At 40.0% G+C, this 22358-nt stretch overlaps 1 protein-coding gene across 5 annotated transcripts in view; it reads left to right on the top strand.

Annotated features, from left to right (window-relative positions):
- The first annotated feature begins 1136 nt into the window (after positions 1–1136).
- Positions 1137–22358, top strand: part of TTC7B (tetratricopeptide repeat domain 7B) — a 120029-nt gene continuing 98807 nt past the window's right edge. For 3 of the 5 annotated variants that reach the window (XM_021531932.3, XM_085582274.1, XM_085582277.1), the window contains exons 1-3: positions 1137–1382; positions 17649–17803; positions 18601–18769. In XM_021531932.3, the coding sequence (XP_021387607.1) occupies positions 1262–1382; positions 17649–17803; positions 18601–18769 (445 nt within the window). In that variant the 5' untranslated portion in view covers positions 1137–1261. Of the gene's footprint in view, positions 1383–17648; positions 17804–18600; positions 18770–22358 lie in introns of those variants that run through there. The other 2 variants (XM_085582276.1, XM_085582275.1) reach the window with 2 other exon arrangements.

The raw sequence follows: 22358 nt of genomic DNA, 5'->3' as shown, positions 1-22358 counted from the left end.
ACAGGCAATGTCATGTTTGTATTTAACAGATCTATTTATAGAACAGCCAGTAGTTTTACTTTTGCCCAAATTTGATTTCCGCCTTTGTGAACTTGTAATTTCTGGAGATTAACATGTGCTAGATCCAGAAGAGTGCAATGCATGTAAAAGCAAATTCCTGTGGCTTCACTGACTGCTCATTTCTGTGGATGAAAATAATTAATTGTACAAGTCTGCACTATGACCCAAGGATGTGGAGTGAGACACTTGAATTATTCGAATTCATGTTGTGTGTAGCTACACCACATCTCTGCAAAACTTGTTATTTCTGTCAATAGGCTGTATCCTTATTTTGTGAAAAGTAAGTAGCAATTGGTGAGATTTTTCTCCCCCAGTAGGGTAAAGTAGGTGGGCCTTTTTGCTGCTTTTTCAGTGAAAATCAGTCATGGCTGCAGCTTTGTAAGATGTATGTAAGTTTGTGGAATTGCTGTGTCACGTTTGTGTGATGTAGCGTTTGATATAGATACACAGTACCACTGGAATTGTTTCAGCTAGTGTTTTTATTCTAGCCAAATGTTGGAAATCCATTAATTTTCTCAAAACATAGGGCATAATCTGTGTACCTTTCTTTCGCTCTGTTTTTGACTAAGGCACAGCCGAGTCCTGAGCGGTGGCCCTTGTTCTGGAGCACGGTGTGGATGCCCAGCCGGCTGCTGGCAGAGACCAGGGCGCGAGCACCAAACGGGAAACGCCATTAAATGGACTAAAACCCTGCGGGCGAGCGGGATCATGGTTCCCAGGTGGGCGAGGAGGTGACCAGCGACGTGCAGCAACTCACTCTGCGTTACCTTTTGTGGACGGGGAAAGTTAGCAGAGGCGTGTGGTCGGTGTGGAGAAGCAACCAGCGGACCGTGCCACCGCCGCCCCTCGTGTGAGCGAGCGGCTCCTCAAGGGCCGGTTCCAGCGGCACCTCCAGGGCGCGGCTCTCGCCTGCGGGGCCCCGCTCTCCCCGTCCCTCCCGTCCCCCCGCGGTGCCGGCAGCGCTGTCCGGCGGCGGCGGCCGAGCGCTCCCCCGGCCCCGCCGCGCTCCCGCCCGGCCCCGCCGCCGGCCCCGCCCCGCGCCGCGCCGCCGCCAGGGGGCGCCGCTCCGGCGCTGCCGGGGCCGCCGGCGCGGCGCGGCCGCGGCGCTCGAGTTCCGCCGCTGCCGGGGCCGCCGCCGCCTGGACCCGCCTCCCCCTGCCCGCCCCGGCCCCTTCCCCCGCCGGGGCCCTTCGGCCCGACCATGGCCACCAGGAAGGCGGGCTCGCGGCTGGAGACGGAGATCGAGCGGTGCCGCTCCGAGTGCCAGTGGGAGCGGATTCCCGAGCTCGTCAAGCAGCTCTCGGCCAAGCTCATCGCGAACGGTGCGGCGCGGGGCGGGCGGCGGGGGCCCGGCAGGTGCAGCCGGGCGGGCCGGCGAGAGGGGCCTGCGGAGCCCGGGGAGGCGGCGGGCAGCGGCCGGGGCGGCCCGGCCGCGCGGGAGCGGCGCGGAGGGAGGCGGGAGCCGCCCCGGGCCCGGCCGAGGCTCCGCGCACATCGCCCCGGGGCCCCGCGGAGCCGGGGCCGCGCTCCGGCCCTGCGCGCCCGCCCGCGGCGCGGAGCCGCCGCTGTTTACCACGAGCGCTGCAGTTTGCAGGCGCACATGCCGACAGTGTGCATAAAGCCCGAATGTCCTTCTGTGACTGACAGAGGGTCTGTGCACAGCGTGTTGTGTGAGGGCTGCCGTCCTTTCGCTTAAAAGCAATATAGTGCAGCTTCATTTATTTTGTTGTAAGGCCTATAAATATTTTGCTTGTTCTCTTAATTCTTATGTCACAAACTTCTGTATGTTTGTGTGAAGGAGGCGAAAAGCAGTCCTTTATTCTGAGGCATGGAAGTATGTAATGAACGAGGGAGATACAGGGAAGTTCTCTTTGGCGTGGATACCTTAATTTTGTGTGAGAAAAAATATGGGGATAGCGTGTGTCTCTCTGGGCTCACTCATCTGCTTGAGGTGGACCTAGGGGTATTTTCAGAGAGCAATCAAGTCTGTGAAGATGGGGTGAATTCAGAGGTGATAAGTTAACAGAGAGGATGTGGCATAACATTGACATCACTGGAAGTTTGTTGTGAAAGCAGTGATAGCTTTGCATGTTTAGATGGGGAAGAAAACTGCACAATTCAGCTCTACAGAAATACAAATAAAAGAGGGAAAGCCTGACTCAAAGAAGAGAAAATAATTTAAGAATAAATGGGTAGTAGATAACCTTTATGTGTGTTTGCTCGAAGAACAACTGAGTGGTGTTCCTGACACTGGTGTTATGCTAGCTAAAAATAAACATGAGTGAAAAGATGGAAGGTATGCTTAGTTTCAGGACATGCATCATTGAATGATAGACTATAACCTAGTTAGAGATAACTTCAAGCAAAGGCAAATATGTTTTTGCTGTGTAGTTGGGAAGCATGATCTTCATAGTTTCAAGATGTACTTAGGTATTTCAGACAGGCAGGGAGAGCTAGGCAGATGTTATTGACAGTTTGACTTACATTTCTCTAACCTGTGTATGTTTTACCTAGCTGAAGCATATCAAGAGAAGATTATGCAATCTGCATAACTTTACAGTTCAGTGGTTTTCCTGTGAAGGCATCTTCTAGATTCTGTACCAGTCAAAATACAAATTATTGAAGCATTTGTTGATCTTTGAAACATGGGAAAGTGTCATATGCAGCTTTTATCTCTTTTTGACTGCATGTGAAGGATTAAGTCAATGTGCCTGACTTCCAAGCCTGGCTAACTGAGAACATAAAGAGGAAATTAATTGATCATATGGGACTCTTCTGTATTGGAGTAACACAGGAGGAGAGTAATTTATTTAATGAAATGCCTTCACCTGCTGTTGAGAGTGTGGAGAACTGGTAGTTTGTGTTCCAAATCCAGGTGTACCTAACAGTTTGCAGGCCAAGGTTATCAGCTAGTGAGATTACCAAGGAGAGGCAGTGCCTCTGTTCCACCCGTGAAGAGAGATGTGAACTGAAAGGCACTCTGATGCATATCCCTATTGTTACTTAATCTGAAGTAATTAACTTAAAAGTTCGGTACCCTGAACTTTACTGCATCCTTCTGTACTGATGTTCAGTTTTGACTTGGGAGTGGATAACCAAAATCTGTTTTTTTGCTGAATGTGTAACAATATGTCATAGGAATGATTTAAAAGCATGGGGAAGAGGGAGAGGGAAGAGCATCTTTATTTTAACCATGTATTGGTGTGTAGGGAATTGGCTTCAACTCTTGAATGCTGGAGCATTTTAACAGAGGATGTCGACATTGCTAGGAGTAGTGTTTATTGCATTTGGAACACAGATGGGAATGAATCCTTTTTGGAAGCTCTCTTGTAATCTCTTCAATCTTGGACTATTGCAAAAGAATAGACTTATTTTACTAGGACTCAGTTACAGCTCCTTTTTGGAATTGGGATTAGACAACTTGATAAAAAGTTTAATGGTCCAAGTTATTATTTGGACTGTTTTGCATTAGCAAATTCCCATCTCTTGAAGCTTGCGGCCTAAATAAGATGAAGGAAGAAGCAGCAATGACAGCTCCCAGGACAAAGGTCTGTGTGAATATACAAAGCAGTAGATGTACTTCTGATGAAATGCAGCACTTGAGAGGTGCAGTATTTTGAGTGGACTTGATTATTGTATTGTTTATGCTGTTTAGTTCTGCTGATGGATCCCTAACAGAAGTCTGTGTATAAAACCTGGCAGTGGATCAAATATCAGTTACAGTTTAGGTAGGATTTTGGATGCATAAATATGACCCTACAACAAATTTCTATGTCTGATTGATTGTATTTGAAAGGTCTTTTGAGCTTGCTGAGCTTTAAGTAAAAGAGAGAAGAGAAATATTGATGAATTGCTATTCTGTATGCAATAATTACAATGTGGATCACAGATAATGTGTATTCTGTGTCAAGCCTGTGACTTGCATTGCTTTTCATAATGGATAAATAGATAGATGGATGAAAAAAGGGTCTTTAACCTGACTCAGATTTTGTTAGCCACTTAGCCTGTTTGTATTGTATTTCTCTACTTCAGAACCAGGACTCAGTAGCAGTAATGAGATTCATGCCATGTAACACAAATCTTGGTCTGAGCTCTTGCTTAATCAGTATTCTGCTAAAAGATTGGGTTAAAACTGTTATGTGCAAGGTTCTGAATTAGCCTTGGCTAGAAGCACATGCCCACCCAGCTGCTCAGTCTTTACCCAGCCCCTTCTTTAAAGGGGTAGGGGCAAAAGGTAGAGTAAGATTGTAGCTTCAAATAAACACAGGAAAATCACTTACTAGTTACTGCTCTGGGCAAAATGGGTTTGATTTGGAGTAACTTAATTTAATTTGTTGCCAGTTAAAATGTAGTCGGATACTAAGACAGAAAGACAGACGTGAAAGGAACACTTTTTCTCTCCCCTTTCCCAGGCTGAACTTCACTCCTGTGCCCCTCCCCAGGTGGTGTGGGGGGAAAAGGGGTCATGGTGCAAGATAGTTTCTGTCTGCCTCTCCTTCTTTCTCACGTTTTTCCTCTGCTCCAGCATAACTCCCCACTGACAGTGGTCCTGCTTTGGAACAGGTTCTCCACGTGGTACAGTTCCTTCAGGGCATATCCACCTTGGCATATCCACTCCCTGGCAGTGGAGCACCTCCGTCCCTCTCCTTCTCTGACGTTGATGTTGTTTTTTGCTGGTGTTTCTCACTCCTTTTGTTCTCTTTTATTTAGTTCTGTGGCATTTTCTGCCCTTTCTTAAATACACTTTCCCAGAGGTGTTGTCAGTTGTGCTGAGGGGCTCAGCTGTGTCTGGCTGTGGTACTGTTGGAGCCAGCTGGGCCTGGGGCAGGGCAACCCAGCCTTTCCCACTGGAGCTACTCCTGCAGCCCCTCTGCTGCCAGCACCTTGCTGGTTATAACCAGTACAGCAGGATTTTCAACAATGGTAGCAGCTGGCAAAGAAACCATTGTGCTGCCCTGAAGGTCACAAAGATGCAGTCCTTGGAGAGTCTGTAGCTCTGCTTGAGTGTTTGGTGTTCACATCCTGAGTATCAGCTCTTGAATGGAACTGAGAAACACCCCAAGTTCTTAGAAATAAAATCTTAGAGCAGTTTTCACTAATGAAACTTCGTGAGTGTTCCCAAATGGTTTAGCTGACTTAAAAAGGTTCACTCTAAGAAAGTGAACTGAAGACATTTTCATTGCTGGTTGAATTTTGTCTAACATTGCAAATGAACACCATGATGGTGAAGCACGGTCATGACAGTTAATGCACGCTTTGAGTACATAATTGCTTGCTCACAGAGTATTGAAAGAGGTTTAAATACTAAATCCTGAATATCTGAAATGAATCTGAATGTATTTTAAAGTGCTTCCAGAACTGAGAAATACAACTGAAAGCTAACAATCACATTGCAAAGCTGATTGCAAGGCTGTCATGTATTTTGATGAAACAGTAGCATCTCATAGGAAATGTCTACAATGGACTTCAGTATGAAGGTTGTATCTGCTCAGGGCATTTTTCAGGACATCTGTATTCTCGTGTTTTCTTTCCTTCCTTTGGAAACAAAATGAGGAAACCTTAGGTTGGTTCAGTAGCCAGCTGAATGGATAAAACAAAGGATCCATGAATTTCCATGGGTGTTTCCGGCCATTCATTCTTGCTGTAATTGGAACGTGACCTTGCTCAAGTTCAGTGAGATGGATGGCTCTGTTTGGAAAAGCACTGAGGGGGCGAATTTTTATAGTTCAGATGAGGTAGAATAATGTAGTTCTGTGGAAACCTTAGCCGGTGTGAAATATTGCATTACTGTGGGCAGAGAATGCATGCCCAGGAAGTTCATGGATCTATATGCTACCAAGAGCATTGTGACATTGCCATGAAAATAGAACATTACCTAAAGGTATCAAGTTTGCTCATGGAAATACACCAATATTGTAATACAATGGTTTCTTTACCTAGTGAATTTCTTACTACTTTTGCTATCCCATTTCTGTTTGATTTGTCTTGGCTGGGATCTCTTCTCTGACTGCCTTTCCTCTCAACACCTTGTTTCTGTAGTCTTCTAATAGACCTAGCCTCACATTTAGCCTGGCAGAGTAATGGAACAGAGAGGAGTTAGGAGCAGAATAGCAAACCCAAGGGATTATGAATTATTTTGCATGTCTAATTTTGTTTGTCACCCTCTATACTGCTCCCTTATCTTGATATAAGTAGGACCTAAAAATAGAAACATCTTATCAGTTTTCATCTGTTTTGCAGCCTTGTGAAATACAAGACCTCAGATGTATGGTTAAAGCTTATCCTCAGAATACACAAGGGATTTCTAAACCTCTTAGGACTCATGCCCTACTTAGAAGGTGTTTACCAAATTTGTTCGTTTTTATACATTCAGTTTGTAGTGTGATTTGTATATGGAAAGCTTTCCTAAGAGATTGACATCTTTGCCAGAAAAGTTTGCAGACCATGTGATATGCCTTTTTGCATGTCCGCCAAAGCAGAAGTGCAGGACTCTTAATTTGTTATCTTCTTTGCTTTTCTTCTATTGCATTCACTGTCACATTTACAGAACAAGATTACTAAGGACAGACATTTTTCTGAACGAATAACAAAGGTGATGACAGTACTTAGTTGTGTTGTCTTATTTTTGACTGACAGCTTTGTTTCTTCAGATAGCCAGGGGTGTTACAACAGTGTAAGTGATGATGTGGATCATCTGCTTGTACTCACACTGCATGTTCATCTGGAATAGAAAATGCTAGCATGAGATTTCACAAGTAACCAAGCTGGTCTGACACCTCACTGCTGTTACATAGAGTAGTTCTTTCTTCCTCCCTTTAATCAAGCTACTTCTTCTCTGTGCAGTTTCTCCTGGTTATGTGTTCCTGGCCTTTCCCTTGTGTTAATGAACACCAGAGGTGGGAATTACTTGCTTGGCCAGCAGAAAACTCTGTGCTTCTTGTTCTGGAGCCTTCTGTGTCTGCTGGCTTGCCAAGCTCATTTGCTGGGATCTGAGTAGTGTAACAGCTGGTGGAAAGAACAGTAGCAGCAGCTAGTGGAGGGCAAAGGTGAGGGGAACTGTGAGGAAGCGTGTAGTTGGTGTTAGTGGAATGAAAGAAATATTTTGGATATTTGGGGCTTATAACTGATTACATTTATAAGGATATTTCTATATACTGTGAATGTAATTGTTTTAGAAATTGGACATCTCTTGTAGTAATGTTAGGTTGATTGCACTTTTGCCTTGTTTAAAAGTTACAAGAAATGGTACCCAGCTTTATCTGTGAATAGATACTGGTATGTATGTATTATAGCTGCTCTCATTTCCTTTAAAATAACTTCAAGGGTTGAAAGTTAGGATTAACTTTTCTATAGGGAAATAAATTTATAGGCATAAACTCAGGATCATTGATACCACTTTTATTTGTGTTTGATTTGCATGGTAGTAAAGAAGGGGGCAGAAGGTCCCTAACTTAACAAATATGAGCTGTTCTCCTTCCATACCAAATCTGGGCCATTCCTCCTCCCCACAAATCTGTCTTTTTAAGAATAAAATATTAGAATTTATTGGTTCAGTTCTTCACAGTTTTCTCTACATTGACTGCTGTTTAATTTGAGCTGATAAGAAGTGGCTGAAGATAATAACTTTGTAAAAAGCCAAGTGGCAAGATTCTGAGATAAATTGGAGGAAGTAAGGATATCTGGCTAATAGTGTGAGGTGAGTTGCCAGACCTTTAATAATTGGAGAGCATTTGATCTCTTCTCCAGGCTGTGGAGGAAGATGCTGAATCTGGGCGTTTCTCTGGTGTTAGCAAATGTGTGGCAGAATGGATGGTGGCAGTTTTTAATAGCTGCTCTGATCAGCAATGTTATCAGTTGCTCAGGAGTTACTTCAGGAGGCATTGCATGAATTTCTGCAAGTTCCTGCCCCACTGATGACCTGTGTGATTGGTATGATTCCACTCAAATTTGTATGCATAAGCCAAAATTCTTTACTATAATCTCAAATGATCTAGAGTTGTAAATTGTGCTTCTTTAACAAAAAGTAGCTTGGAAATACCTTTTATTTCTAGAATTCTGTATGCAGCTCATCTGAGACCAAGAACTTGGTTTATCTTCATAAAACTTTTGCACAGGCAACCAAGATATGAAAACAACAACAGCTTACAGGCCCGCCCATATTTTTCTGCAGTTAATTATATGAACAAGTTGTAGTTCATCTTTTAAGTATGCCTTATCTCAAACTCAGATTTGCATGGGCTTAGCTTGCAGCTACACTTCTGTTTTTCTTTTTACTATTTAATTGCAGTCTCTTTACCTTAATGGGAAGAAAATGGTGTTTCAATGGTGTTAATTAAGGCTTTAAAGGGACTGCATTAGAGCTCGGTTTAAGGAAAGGCAGAATAGGGACCTGTTGTTTTTAGAGCAGCTGGTAGAATCAAAATAAACACACAAAAAATGAACTCCACCAAAACACCAACCAACCAAGTTGCCAAAAGGTACTTTTTGTCTTAACACTCATAGTTATGTACCTGAGGCAACTATCTCTGAGACTGACAGATTTAGGGTACTGTATTTCAATAATTTACTTGAGGCTTCTGAGGTTGACCTGGAGAGCTAAGAGGAGGAGATGGAAATGGTAGAGAACTGCAAGATCTTGCCTTCTGGGGAACAGAGTCTCGTCTGTGTGCTTTCATCTGAGCTTTGGGTCACCCCAAAGATGAGAAATCTCTCTTTGGACCTGGCAGTTAATTTAGGGATTTAATTTTTTGTCAGTCATTTTCTTTATCTTTTTGTGACAACAAAATTTGGATTCTATTGTCATCATCTCTCAAATTTGCACTGTGCTGCAATATAGTTGCACTGGTAGAGAATGGACAAGAGCCACTGTCCTTATGGCATGGCTTGGTTTTTGCCTTCTATCTAATTGTCTCTAGTATTTTATTGCTGTTGGTAGTAGCAACAGGAAAACTGTTTTGTCCTTTGAGAAATAAATCATGTCAAGAAGCAAGATTGGAATGAATTCCTAGCTATCAGAGCATGTGCTTTTCCTGTTCTCCCGGTCATTCTTTGATCTTTGTAACCTAAACAAAACATACATGGGAACAAGCTAAATTTTGATGATTCTTCCTCAGTGTGGTTGATAGAATTGTTTCCAGTTAAACACTCAAAGATGATGGTGGTCCTGTTTCCCACACTTTGTGTTCCCAGTCTTGGGTATGGCATGCATTCTTATTTATTGGTTTAACATTGTATTTGACTGAAGGGGCCAAGTTTTATTCAACTGTAAGCCTGTCGATATTCTAGATGATACATTGTGATTTCCCTGGCTTGATTATTTACTGTTCTGATGGCCTTAACATAAATTTGGTGAGCTTAAATATAAAAAAAAATAGTTTGAAACAGTTTTCTGTTCTTAATATGTGTAATCACAAAATAAATTTCAGTAGTAGTAGTACTTTGAAAGTAAATTTGCCTATGCATAAATAGATTGGAAAGTCTGTAATATTTTTCTTCAAAGCAAGTTTTGGCTGTCAAGCAGGAAAATTGTATAGATACTATATAGCTGCAAAGTAAAAAGGTGCCATGCCCACTGTGTACTTAAGAGGCAGAGAAATGACTGTATATAATTAAAGGTGTTAGTGAGCAAAATTAAATTTCTTTGAACAGCTGACTCTGTATTTTCTGCTTCTGGTTTTACATGTATGACATCTGCATCAGTGTGAAACCTTTCTACCAGTAGAGCTTGTTGGGCCGCACATATTCTGCTGTCTCATGTCTTCCGGACAAGATCCTGGGCAACCTGCTCTAGCTGATATTGCTTGGATTAGGGGTATTGGACTAGATGATCTCCAGAGGTCCCTTCCAACCTCAGCCATCCTCTGATGCTGTGGATTCTTGATAAGTAGTCAGTGATGGAATCATAAGTGACATCTGTGTATATATGTATATTGTTTTTCTTGTTTTTAATATAAACCTTGTAGAAATCTAAGAACAGTTTTAACATTCATTTTAATTTAAGTATCTCCTGGTCCAGATTTACTGAGTGCTGAGTACAAAGTTGAATGAGTACTTGGAGTCTTGTACTGATATTCCTCTTCAAGCCAATGCTCTCACTCACAGTTTGATACATTGTGAACAAAGCAAGTGTGCTTTAAGTGCATAGTCAACTTGTTCCTGGGTAAAAAACCATGTGTTTCATGCTTTTTCTGCCAGATGAATATGAAATCAGTTCTGGATCCAGGATTTCCAGATTCTCCTCTGGAAGAAAGCTTAATTTTTGAATGGCCTTCTTAATAAATGTTCTGTGGGAGGCTACAACATTTTTCTTGTTTTCAGCTGTTTTGCAGAAACCTCACTCTGAAATTGTTGTCTGGTTACTATATAGAGTAATTGACCCCTTTGGGATCCTTCTTGCTACATACCACTCCTAAATAAAATTCCTTCGGTGTTTTTGTTTGTTTGTTTGTTTAAAGTTGTGCACAATGATATTCCAAATATATAGGATGTCTGAGGGAACAGTCATCAGAAAATACTGCAGCATGCAGTCCTTCAGGTACTCTGAGCCTTCAGTTTTACCTTGAGACAGACTAAGAGTTTTAAGTTTTAGGGATTGAGTAGGAATAGTTTCTTTTCTCAGTCCCAGGCTAGTTTCCCTCTGGGAAGGCTTGAAGCACCAGGAGGGAGTTTACAAAGCAAATCTCAACTTCCTGGAATTCACACATCAATGTGCCTTCCCTTTAGGATCCTGGAAACCTCATACTTGTCCTCTTTAATCCTTGTCCCTTTCTTACCCTGATTTTTTTTAAATATTACTTTTTAAAAAATAATCCCGAGTTAGGACTTCAGTTTTTCAATTTTTTTCTTTCTGGGCTCCAGGACAGAGCAGTTGAAGCAGCAGCATCTTCTATTCTTACAACTCCGTACTTCATCTAATTAATCTTACTTGATGCAATGTCTTAATTTGAGACTAATGATAATCATGATCTTTAGACTTCAATGCATTTGGACAGTTGGGCTTTTTAAGAGTCTAAAATAAGTTACCTGAAATATTTAAGATTTTGGTGAAGAGTGGGTGAAATGATGCAACATGTGATATAACACGTTTCTAGATTTATCTGCTTGCTTACAAGGAAAGATTAAAGTTTGTTTGGCCAGTCAGATTCTGTAGGTATTTTGCTCTGTATTTCCTATTCCTAAATACATCCTATTCAAATTCAGATCCCCAGGGCCTGAGTCTGAGGTTGAGCATATTTAGTTAAATCTTTGTGGTAGGAGATTTTATCCTAATTATGCACTTTTTTCTTGCAGCTGTGTAATTCAGAGGAATGGGAAATGAAATACTAAAAATACTTCTTTTAATCTATGCCATTTGGCATATAAGGAAGAAGGAGTGCTTTTCTCCATAGTTTTTCTTGCTGTAGATGTTGAGCTGTTGAGGGAGGTTCCATAAACAACACGTAAGTATTGTTAGCACAGGATCATTCTTGCCAGTGTATCACAACAGTATGATATGGATGTTTAATTGCAGAGAAACATCTGGTGCATGGGGAGTTGTTAACAGGAGCAGGGTTGTTGATGGTTATTGCTGGTTGTGATAGCTGTTTTTATTCAGGAGGTGTGTTTCCTTTATAACTTCCAAGTATTTCTTTCTGAAAAAAGCAATTATCAGACTCTTAAAATTTTTTCTGCATTAATAATAGGAACCCTTGAGAAACCACATATACAGTAGTGATGATCTGAACAAACATCAGTGTTTTGCTTTGGTTTTTATCTGAACTACCACGGAAAAAGTAATACTTTACCAGAACAATTATTTTCATTAGTTCTATTGAGACCACGTCATCATTCACTCTAATGTATCTTGGTGTATTCTGAAATCAAACTTTTAAAGTCACTTCTTGGAGTGAATTCTGAAGGCAAGAGAGAGCTCCTAATCTGTATTCTGCTATGCTCTTTTTTTTTTTTTTTTTTTGTAGCTGTATGCAATGTTGCCATTCTTTTCTTTCTCTCTCCTTCTCACTAATCTTACTTTTAGAAAGGAATTTAGATCTAGATATTCCTCTCACCTAGTCTGCTAACAACCCCTGGATTCTTCAACAAGTGCCTGGAGGCTGTGGTAATATTCATCAGAAAGATGACTATTTTGCATTTTAGCATGTGATTCAATGAATGGTTCAAGATAGACCACGGTTTTAACCTAGGTAAATATTAGTATTACAAGTAATCTTCATCATTCTTGACCAAGGATAAAAGAAGACTAATGCTCTATTTTAATTCTGTTTTTGTGTGTGTTACTTTTTCAGATCCTTATACTGTGGTGAAGAATTTGCTTCAAAAAGCAGATATTAAAAATAAAGTAGCAAAGTGGCTTTCATGATGATATTTTTAGAGACTATTTGCAAAGGCACATCATTGTGTGCTTTTTCCTATCCCCTGTTCATGCCAGCCTGTATTCTTATTTTGAAGATGATTCATATTGATCCATATTGCAAAGATGAATAGTTATATCTACACAAGGCTCTTGTAAAGCCATTTTGTACAAATGTCTAAACTTTCTCTAAGCTGAAAGAAAACAGTGTCTGAAGTGTCTGTGTTTTTTGTTGTTGTTTTGAATGCTAGGAGAACTGGGCCTTTCACCTAAAGCATCTTTGCATTTGTTTTGGAGCTCCAAGGTGCTCGGAGCTGTCTTTGATTACAGGCAGAGGACATCCTATTAGTCAGGCTTTGGTTTCAGTGATACTGTGATGTTGCAGAAGCAGATGGGCAAGTTAGGCTGTTCTTGTCCAAAATGGTTCTGCAATGCAGTTGTGATGTAAGTCATCAAATACCGCCTAAATCTGCTAATTAATTGTTGTTGCTGAATTCTTCAGCAGAGAAATAGATGAATAAGAGGGAGTCTCCTTTTAATCAAGCCATAACTGAGTGAATTTTCTGAAAGTGGAATATTGGATTTCATGGTAGTGAAACTGTTTTTGAACAGTTTTTCTTCTGAAACATCTGTTTAGATTGGCTGAAGGAACACTAAACTTCATGTTATAAACTTAACACAATTAATTTAATTTTGTCTCTGTAAAGTGTTTAATAGAAGACTATCCTCTAGATCATTCATACTCTGCTGAAAGAAAAAGAAAATCAATTTCTTCTCAAACAGTTCTTACGTTATTTCAGGTTGTCTTAAGGGATAGCTATAACTAATGGAAAACTCTGCTAGAGCTATGGCTTCATAAATGGTTTCCTTCAGAAATGTCCATGTAATTGGAATTTTGTTACAAACATCACTGAATGTCATTCTTACTGACACAGAATGGTTGACGCATAAAACCAACGCTTTGTTACTAAAGTACTTGCTCAATAATAATTTGATTTAAAAGTTTGTTGCCAATATCTGGCCCTGTTTGACTTAGTAGATGAGAGACTCAGTAAATAAGGAAATTCTGCTTTGCAGTGGCTTTTATAGTTTGCAGTCTGTGAGCTGTTGTTTTCAAGCGTTAGTCATCAGCAGCTGCACCAGTGCAGCACTTCTGTCATGAAAGCCAGTCTGACAAGGAACTCTGCCTCTCTGTCTCTCATGGTGCTGTGCCTCATGATCTACAACAGTGGTGCAGGGACAGGGTGAGCTGTGCTGTGTAAGAATGACCTGGAACAGCAGCTTTGGTTTTGCTGCTCGGTCAGGTCTGTGTGTAAGTTGCAGCTGCTGTTTTCTCCTCTCCCATGTTTCCTTTGAAGGAAAGTATGGGCAATACATGTCACTGCACTGTGACTGTCTCTAGCTCTGTGTGGATCATCAGCTTCTCTGAGTGGCATCAAGGATGGGAGCAAAATACCTGGGTCCTATAGACTACTTTGATTCTCATCTTAAGGTGCCAGGATAGTTTCAGAGTATGTGCCAGTTTGAACTTAAGGCTTTGTTCCTGCTTGTGTCCTGTCTTTAGAAACATAAAAATTTTAAAGTTTTCAAGTCATTATCAGACAGGTAAAGCTTATCTTAGGGTCAAGGGGAGAGGATGGAAGAGGAGAAAGAGAGGATAAATTAAATTTTCGAGAGGTGGCTTCTTGTTTCTCTCCTCTTCCTTTCCCCCTTGTGAGAAATTCTGCTATGTGTAAGAGAGGAATAATCTTATAAACATTCTGTAGAGTGCTAGATCTATGTCTATCCCTGTCTTGTTCTATTGTGGCCTCACAAATGGGTGACAATTTGGTCTTCTAAAGTTGGTGTTCCTCTTTCTGTGGTGTAGCTGATATGGCTACAGTTTGCTCTTGCATGTGCCAGCGCCGTTTGGTTGCTTTTCCCCATTACTAACAGAGATATTTTCAGTCAGCACTTTGTTTTACAAATCCTCATGCCTCAAGGTATGTGTTTTCGTACCTAGCAGTGAGACGTTTCTTTTTATTTGGTGCCTGACCTGTTCTTTGCCTCATGTGTTGTAAGAATCCAAACTAGTTGTTTCACATGCTTCCTTGACAGTTTTGCAGTTTATATAAATAAAACATATCTGGCAGCTGGTGCTGTTCTTAGCTCAGCAGTACAGTTGTTCTTACCTCTTTCTCCATAGTGATAGATCTACTATATTTAACTTAATTAAAGAAATGCTTGTTACAAGAGTGTGGACCAGAACAATTTTTAGGACCTACTTAAGGAGTTGCATACAAGAGGGAAAGGTCCACGTGATGCTTTCTTCTTTGGCACTCCTGAATTTCTGCTATTTGAAGTGTTAAAGAATGTCAGTGATAGACCTCACTCTTTTCACTGTGAACAGCCTTGGTGGTATTTCAGCTCCTGAGCCAAAGCACTTGTTTTAGAGTGTCATTTCGATTCTTTGCTCTGTTTGACAATCTTGTTTCCTGGACCGTCTTTGGAAATGGAGCTTGCTTAGTGGAGCATTAAACTGAATAAAAGGAAAGAGAAATTTTACTTGTTAAATGAAATACTTTGGTTTCCATGAGTACAGATCAGAGAGAAAGTATCAACTTGCAAATCCCTTGAAATGTAAAGCAACCAGTTTCACATATTTCCACCCTTTTTAAAAGTTGCCACTTAGCTTTAAAAGTACAATTAATAAAATTAATTTTCATTGTTCTTCTCCCAGGTGGAACATTATCATGCTGACCTAAAGTATTATTTTCAAATTTCACTCCTGTTTGTTAATCCACTTTTTAAAGGGTCTCATAAACAAAAATTGTTTACTCAGAACAAGACTGTAGTGTCTTCTGAATATTATGAGTAAAATACCTATCCTGAAAGGACCTGCCAGGGACTGACTCTTTGAAAGGCAATTAACTGCATACAGTGAACTGAAGTTCAGTTTTGTAAGTTTGGAGTGGGCCTCTGATCTCTGAGAGCCCTTCATAAAGACCATGTTAAACTCCTTGAACCAAACTAACCTGCCTTGAATTGCTGTACAGAATTAGATATCTTTTTTCTGCATGCTGTTTAAACTCTTTGATTTCCAGAAAGATGGAATAATTGCAGAAAGTGCAGTCCTCCAGAGTGTTCTGCTTAAGCTATCTTTGAGCAGGATAATGTTGGTCATAATATCTGATTTTACTGTTTGTTTGTAATAATACTGTGGCTGTAGTAATGAAATGTGGGATTTGGAGTAAGTCTGTAACAAAGGAGATTTGGGTTGAAATATCATGTTTAGATTTGGTCACTTTAATTTCTTGTTTAGTTTGCAGCTTGAACCTGAAGCTACACAAGCTGTTGATTTTTTATCAGTTATGCTATGGTTTCTGTACCATTTGTGCTTTTTAGTATATGTATCAGAGGTTGTGTAATATTGATGGAAATTACTCTGTTTGATGGAAATGTCTCATGAAATGAAGCATTATGCCTCAAAGGGGAATGCAAATGATAGCCTGTGTCAGAGTAGGAAAGAGCTGGCCAAGGCTATTGCTTGGACACTCATATTTTGAAGGTCCTTGTGATGGAGGGTGATTCTTGGTGACTGGAAGAAGGTACATGTGGCCATTTGCAACAAGCGTCCAGGGACTGGAAGTTGATCAGCCTAACCTTAGGCTCTGAGAAGATTAGGAATTATGTCCTGGTAGGATAAGGAGGTGATTTGGATCAGTTGACATGGGTTTATCAAGGACAAACCAACCATAAGCTTTTGATGAGAAGTGACTGTCTGTATGGATGGAGACAGTGGTTGGAGTCAATGGACAAAAAATGCAACAAGGGAAATGTTGAGTAGATAACAAGCTAAAAAATTCTAGAAGAAGAACAGCCAAATGTTTTGCAGTGTCATCTGGAGGGGGTTTGTAATCTGTGTAATTCTCAAAACTGTATAATCTGTGTATAATCCTGTGCCTTCCCTAATGCTGAAGTATGTGTTTTATTTATTTTTCTTCACTTAGTACATTGAAATATCTTCTGGTTTTCATTTTTGCTGAACAGACTTCAACAAAAGAATGGCAAAACTAGTGTAAATTGCTTCAGACGAGTCTGTGTGGCTGGGGTGGGAAGCAGTCTGGGATTTCTGGCTTGGGCCCTTTCCTAGGGGAATGCAGCTGACAGTGGCTATGGGGGTGGTGGCTGTTGCTGCTAAACCGTGGTGGAGCAGTGGAAGCTGTGTGCAGGGGATTTCAAAGCCTGGTGCTGGTCCCTCCAAGTGCTTATGCTGACAACATCCATTTCCCCTTTCTCTGCTTTTTGCTGACTCTGATAACGTGTTATCCTTGTTTGTTTTCTAAACACAGAATACTCTGTAAGCCATATTAAGTCATAAATGTGCTCAGTCCTCACTTGTTCCCTGCTGCAGCTAATAATGGGTTTCTTGTGCATTACCAAAATATTTCTTAATTACCATAGAACCTCTCATTCTAGTTCTGTTCAGACATTGTTTGCAAGACATGACTTGGTCTTTTAAAGTCCTAGAAAGGTGATGAGCTTTACAGAGCTCTTCTAACTAGAGAAATAACTCAAAACATTTCAGTAAAAGAAGTTTAGTAGTCCTGGCTAAGGGTGAGGTAGAACATTACCAGTTTCTTGAGTTTTGGAAGTGTGCTGGGTGCAGTTTTGCTGGGCAGCCTGGTATTACATTGTACCTTCAGGTCTGAGAAGTGGTGGTAAGCTGTAAGAAATGGGGAGAGGGATGAGAAATGTCATACTGAAGAATTGGGATGGGTGGAGCCTTGAAACGGTCTGAGGGAGTCTTAGAGAAGATATGGATGGTGATCACATCACAACACATATGGATGGTGAGACATAATGAGGGACATGTAACTTCAAATAAATAATTTAATCCAATATCAGTATTCATATTCGAAACCAGTTTTTTTGGTGAAGTGAGTATCAGAAGTGGGTCTTCTGTTCAGAGAGCTACATGAAGCTTTGGAATCAAGTGTTGCTTTTTTGAGGAGGAAGTGGAGAATACTGACTTCAGGTTAATATTTTAATTGTTTTTATCTTAGAACACAGGAGACTTGATTCTACAGTGAATCAGGCAGGGAAAAGATAAATTGAAAAGTAAAACAAAATATCACATGACGTGATAAAACTGAATACTTAATGCTGTGTTTGCTTTGGCTAGTTTGTGTTTAAAATTCAGGCAATGTTAGTGAAATAAAATTATTTCTAATACTTCCTGTGTTTGTTGTTTTTACAGATGACATGGCAGAGCTTCTTCTTGGGGAATCCAAACTAGAACAATTTTTGAAGGAAAACACTCTTAAACACAGTAATAGTCCCCGGGGCCCCCAGCCAAAGCTGACTGAGGTCAGGAAACATCTCACAGCAGCACTTGATAGGGGTAATCTCAAGGTATGTAAGTAGGCCTGAGCAAGAATGAGAAAAGTTGAAATTGACTGAAGTATTGAGGAAAGGTTCCTTAAATTATATTTGCAGATTCTGAAAGCGAGATTAATACAAGAGAGCATTTTCTGTCAGAACCTTCTAATGTTCAAAACCATTCTGGTCCTTCTTTTACATAACTGTTGTTGGAGCTACTACATCAGTTTACCTCTTCTGTACTCAACATCCATCTTTTTAGAGATCAAAAGAAGCTTCTTTTGCACTCATCTGTAACATTCTGTTTCCAGTGGCTTCTGGGAGTATTAATTTCTCTTTCTTTTCTCTCTTCAATCCCCCATTAATTCTTTTTTTTCAAGACATTTATCCTGCCCTGATACTTTGAAATGGTGTGAATTAAATATGTAAGCTGTGGAACATATATCATTAAGTTTTGATGTTATGTTATTTTCAACTGTGCTTTTGTTAGAAAAAGAAGTCGTATGAGGAGCTGTAATGATAGGCTGCCTTTAAATAGTTTTATCACCTGGAAAAGCTGGTTTCAAACTGAGAGGTATTTCTGGTACACGTGTAAATACACATGTGAATATCTAAAATGGCTGGTAATACTTTTCAGTAGCTTGCCAGAATGAGATTTAGTGAATTCCCCATTACTTCAAGCTTCTCAAATATTGCACAAGACAGGATTTTGTTCATTTGTTGCTCTGTTAGAAGAAATATTCTAGGTGTGACAGCATACCTAATAATTATCAGAAAGAATTAGATGTGTTTTCTTAGGGAAAACTCTTCCTTATTTCTCTTCCTTCTAGCCAGAATTCCTACAAGAAGCTAACCTAATAATGGCCAAATTAAACTATGTGGAAGGTGATTACAAAGAAGCTCTGAACACATACGCTAGAGTTGGTGTTGATGACTTGCAACTGACTGCAGTGCCACCATATCGGCTACGGATGATTGCTGAAGCATATTCTACAAAGGGTAAGATTGCTCTTTCCAGTATCATAATGTGGAAGTAGTTTTTTAAAAGTTAATTTATATCTTATCCAAAAGTGAAGAATTTTTTAGTTTGAATGTCATCTACACAGTAGTGGAGTGCCATATTTGTAGATAAAATAAGAGGATGGTTTGAGTCCAAATTATTCCAAGTTTATGATAGTTGACAAGACTTTTACTTCAATTAATATTCTAACTGTGCTGTCACCTGATCAGTTTTTTTGTGTATGCGTTTAAAAGTCCTCCCATATATGTCACAGTAACTGTGGCTAGTTGCTAAAAGTATTATCATTGTTGCCGAAAGTTAAGGGCTAAAAAATGCAGTGCAGTTTTGTGGTGGCTGTGGGTAGAATGGAGAACTTTGATTCATAGTGATGCCTTTTACTGAATGTTAAAATGCTCAGCCTAAGCTAGGCTGCATAGCTAAATTGCCACTTAATTCAGAAGAGTATTAATAACATGAGAACTGACTTAAGGCAATGCATCACTTACGCACTTCTATATGTAAATTTTTCTAATATGAATATTGATTTTCTAAAAAAAAAATCAGAAAGTGAAGGTAATTAAAAACCATTTTCTTCTTTACTACTCTAGTATAATGAAAATTGTAATGCTGGCCTCGTGTCTTAAGGTGGCAGTGCCACTTCAGTTTAGAAAACTGTAATAGACTTAGGGCTGGTCAGTGTGTTGGGGAAAATGGCAGTTTGTATGCCAGGGGTTTATTAGAATTTATTGAGTGAAGTGTTTGCTTTGGTCTGCTGTGTTTAAGCATGGATTTGGTTGCATGTGTACGTTTTGTAATGGCAAGAGGAGTGTCAAAGGCAGCAAAAAAATTGTGAGAGGCTTCTATAGCTTTGACTGACAAATTGATCAAGGACTGTTTCTAATGTTAGTCTTGGGAGAGAGTGGCTGTTTTCCACCAACACAGTCCTCCAGTAAATGTTAGACAGGCATGAATCATGTCCTATAGAGATGTCAAAGAAACAAGGGAACCAGCTAGTAGCAGGATCAAAAGGATGCTTCGTAAGTCTGGTCACTATTTAGATTGAAGTGGGAATGGGAGTATTGAGGGAATTCTTGTATATGATGTAAATCTGCTCCGTTTCCTCAAATAACATCTCTGTGGGCTTTAGAGCAGTGTCTGCTTTGGGTATACTACCAGTCAGGTTTGTGGATTTTGGCTGTTCTTTTTTGTTTTGTTTTTTAAATCTATGAGGATGTCTGTTGAATTTGTCATGTTCTTTCCATGGACTTGAACAACTTTAAGAACTTAAATTTGCTTTTATCTCCAAGGAATTTAATTGAATCTTTTCCAGAGTTCAACTCTTCTGGCTCTGTTTTATTTGGCCTCATAAGGATATAAAGCATTTTAAACCACAGTGGCATAAATTTTGCACATAAAATCAGTATTATTAATTTTACTTAATTCAAACATAATGTATTAGAAAATAGAAAAACAGATACCTTTTGTACTCTGGAATTTTTTGTCGGTTCAGATTTTTTTCTAAACCCAGCGTATTTTCTGTCTAGATGTTTGGTTTTTTTCCTTCTGATTTCAATCTTTATTCTTAAAACATTGAAATCTGTCATATGAGGCTTGATTTATCTTGATGGGACTTCATTACTTTTGTCAGTTCTATTGGTTGACTGGCTGCCAGTTTACCTGTGCAAACTGCTGGGGCTTTTTTGTTGTTTTGTTCATGTCCAGGAACATATTTTTTAGCTACAGTGTTTCCAGTTTGAGTGAAATTACAGGACAGTTTGGGTTGGAAGGGACTTTAAAGATCATCTCATTCTAAGCTTGCTATGGGCAGGGACACCTTCCACTAGGCCAGGTTGCTCAAAGTTCCATCCAGCCTGTCTGGACAGCTTCTCTGGACAGCCTATTTCAGTGCCTCACCACCCTCACAGTAGTCAATTCCTTCCTAACAGCTAGTCTAAACCTGTCCCCTTTCAATTTAAAGCCTTTGTCCCTTGTCCTGTCTCTACATGCTCTTGTTAAATGTCTGCCTCCAGCTTTCTTGCAGGCCCATTTAGGTACTGGAAGATGATTTAAGGTCTGCATAAAGCCTTCTCTTCTCCAGGCTGAGCAGCCCCAACTCTCTCAGAAGATTAACAAAATTTAATTTCCTTTCTTCTTATGGTAGAGGATTGCAAGAATATAGTCTTCTATGTGATCTAGAATGAGGAGGTAATTACAGAGCAGTCTTAAATTTAGTATTCAAAGTCTGGACAGGTTTAGAGTAGCTGACAACTAAAGAGCATATGTTTCTACCCAGTAGTGTACATTTAATTCTCACCCTCTTCCTCATTTCTGGTTGATGTTTTTCTTTCTCCTTTTAAGAGTGACTGTAAATTTTATAGTCTGAATTCAGAGTCTCTTCAGAGGTGACTGTGGCTTGTAGGTATTACCCAACTAAATACAAGTTATTCTTACAGAGATTTTGTGCTTCACTGGGATTTTTATTTCTGTTTGTATGTACAAGGATAACTATATTATAGAAAGTTTATAAAACTGGTCAGAGTATTTGGATTTTATTTCTTTGGCAGTCATAGCACCATATTATTAAGCAGTGAAGGACTGTCCATGCCTGTTTGCAAGCATTGGCCCAGCTGCACCGAAGCAGTGAACCTGCTGAAATTTCCTCATTTGTATCCAGTTCCAGTGGATTTATAGTCTTGTATACTATTGCCTAGTGGTCAAATACTGATGTTCTTACCACTGAGAAAGGCAGAGGGCAGGTAACAAATGGTAGTTTTTAATGGCCTTAAAATTTTTTTCATTATTTAATGTGGGACCATGTCCATGTACTTACCTTTTCACTATGAGGCTTTATTCTGTAACCTCAGAGGTGATGGATTGAGAGGGATGCATGAGTTGACATGTTTCTTCTACAGTTTTTACAGGGTACTTACATGAGCATGTTGCACTGTAACCATAGACAGTTCCACAGCTCACAACAAGCCCTTGGAAATTACCTCATTTCCAAGTCTCCTGTGCCTCTCTGTTCTTCACAGCCAAGGAAGGGTCTGTATGTATGTATGGACACAACAAAGTACACAATGGATTCAGGGGTCAGCCTCAAGCTAAATTTTGCTGGAGTTTTATCTACTGACACCTAAAAGAAGGGGAAGAGGAATAGCAGTAGTGACAATGGTGGGGAGAAAAAATGGAATTGGAACATGGAAGGGAAAACCAGAGAACTAAGCCATTTACTGCCTGTGGTGCACTCATTAATTTTTATTACATAAATGAGTATATGTATGAGTATATTAAATGCTTATATATGTATATTTAAAATAATGCTTTCAATTCTTTGTGCTGCTTACAGCTTTAATTGAGGACAGTATATTTAGATGACTGTGTATGAGAAGAGGCATAATATGGAATGATAGTAAGTCAAGCCAAGGATTCAAAGACTTTCAAACCCAGCAAGGATGATTAAATGATTGTTATTATTTTCTTGGAAATATCTACTTAGTGAAATGATGCTTCAGCTCTTCCAAATAAAGTTTCATGCTAGTTTGTCAAAATGCAACATTGTAACATTTCAACAAATTTTAAAGAAAATCC

This window comes from Lonchura striata, chromosome 5, assembly GCF_050655825.1.
Source record: "Lonchura striata isolate lonStrDom1 chromosome 5, ASM5065582v1, whole genome shotgun sequence".
Classification (NCBI taxonomy): Eukaryota; Metazoa; Chordata; class Aves; order Passeriformes; family Estrildidae; genus Lonchura; species Lonchura striata.
The sequence above is the reverse complement of the archived record's forward strand: the minus strand, read 5'-3'. Positions and strand labels throughout refer to the sequence as shown.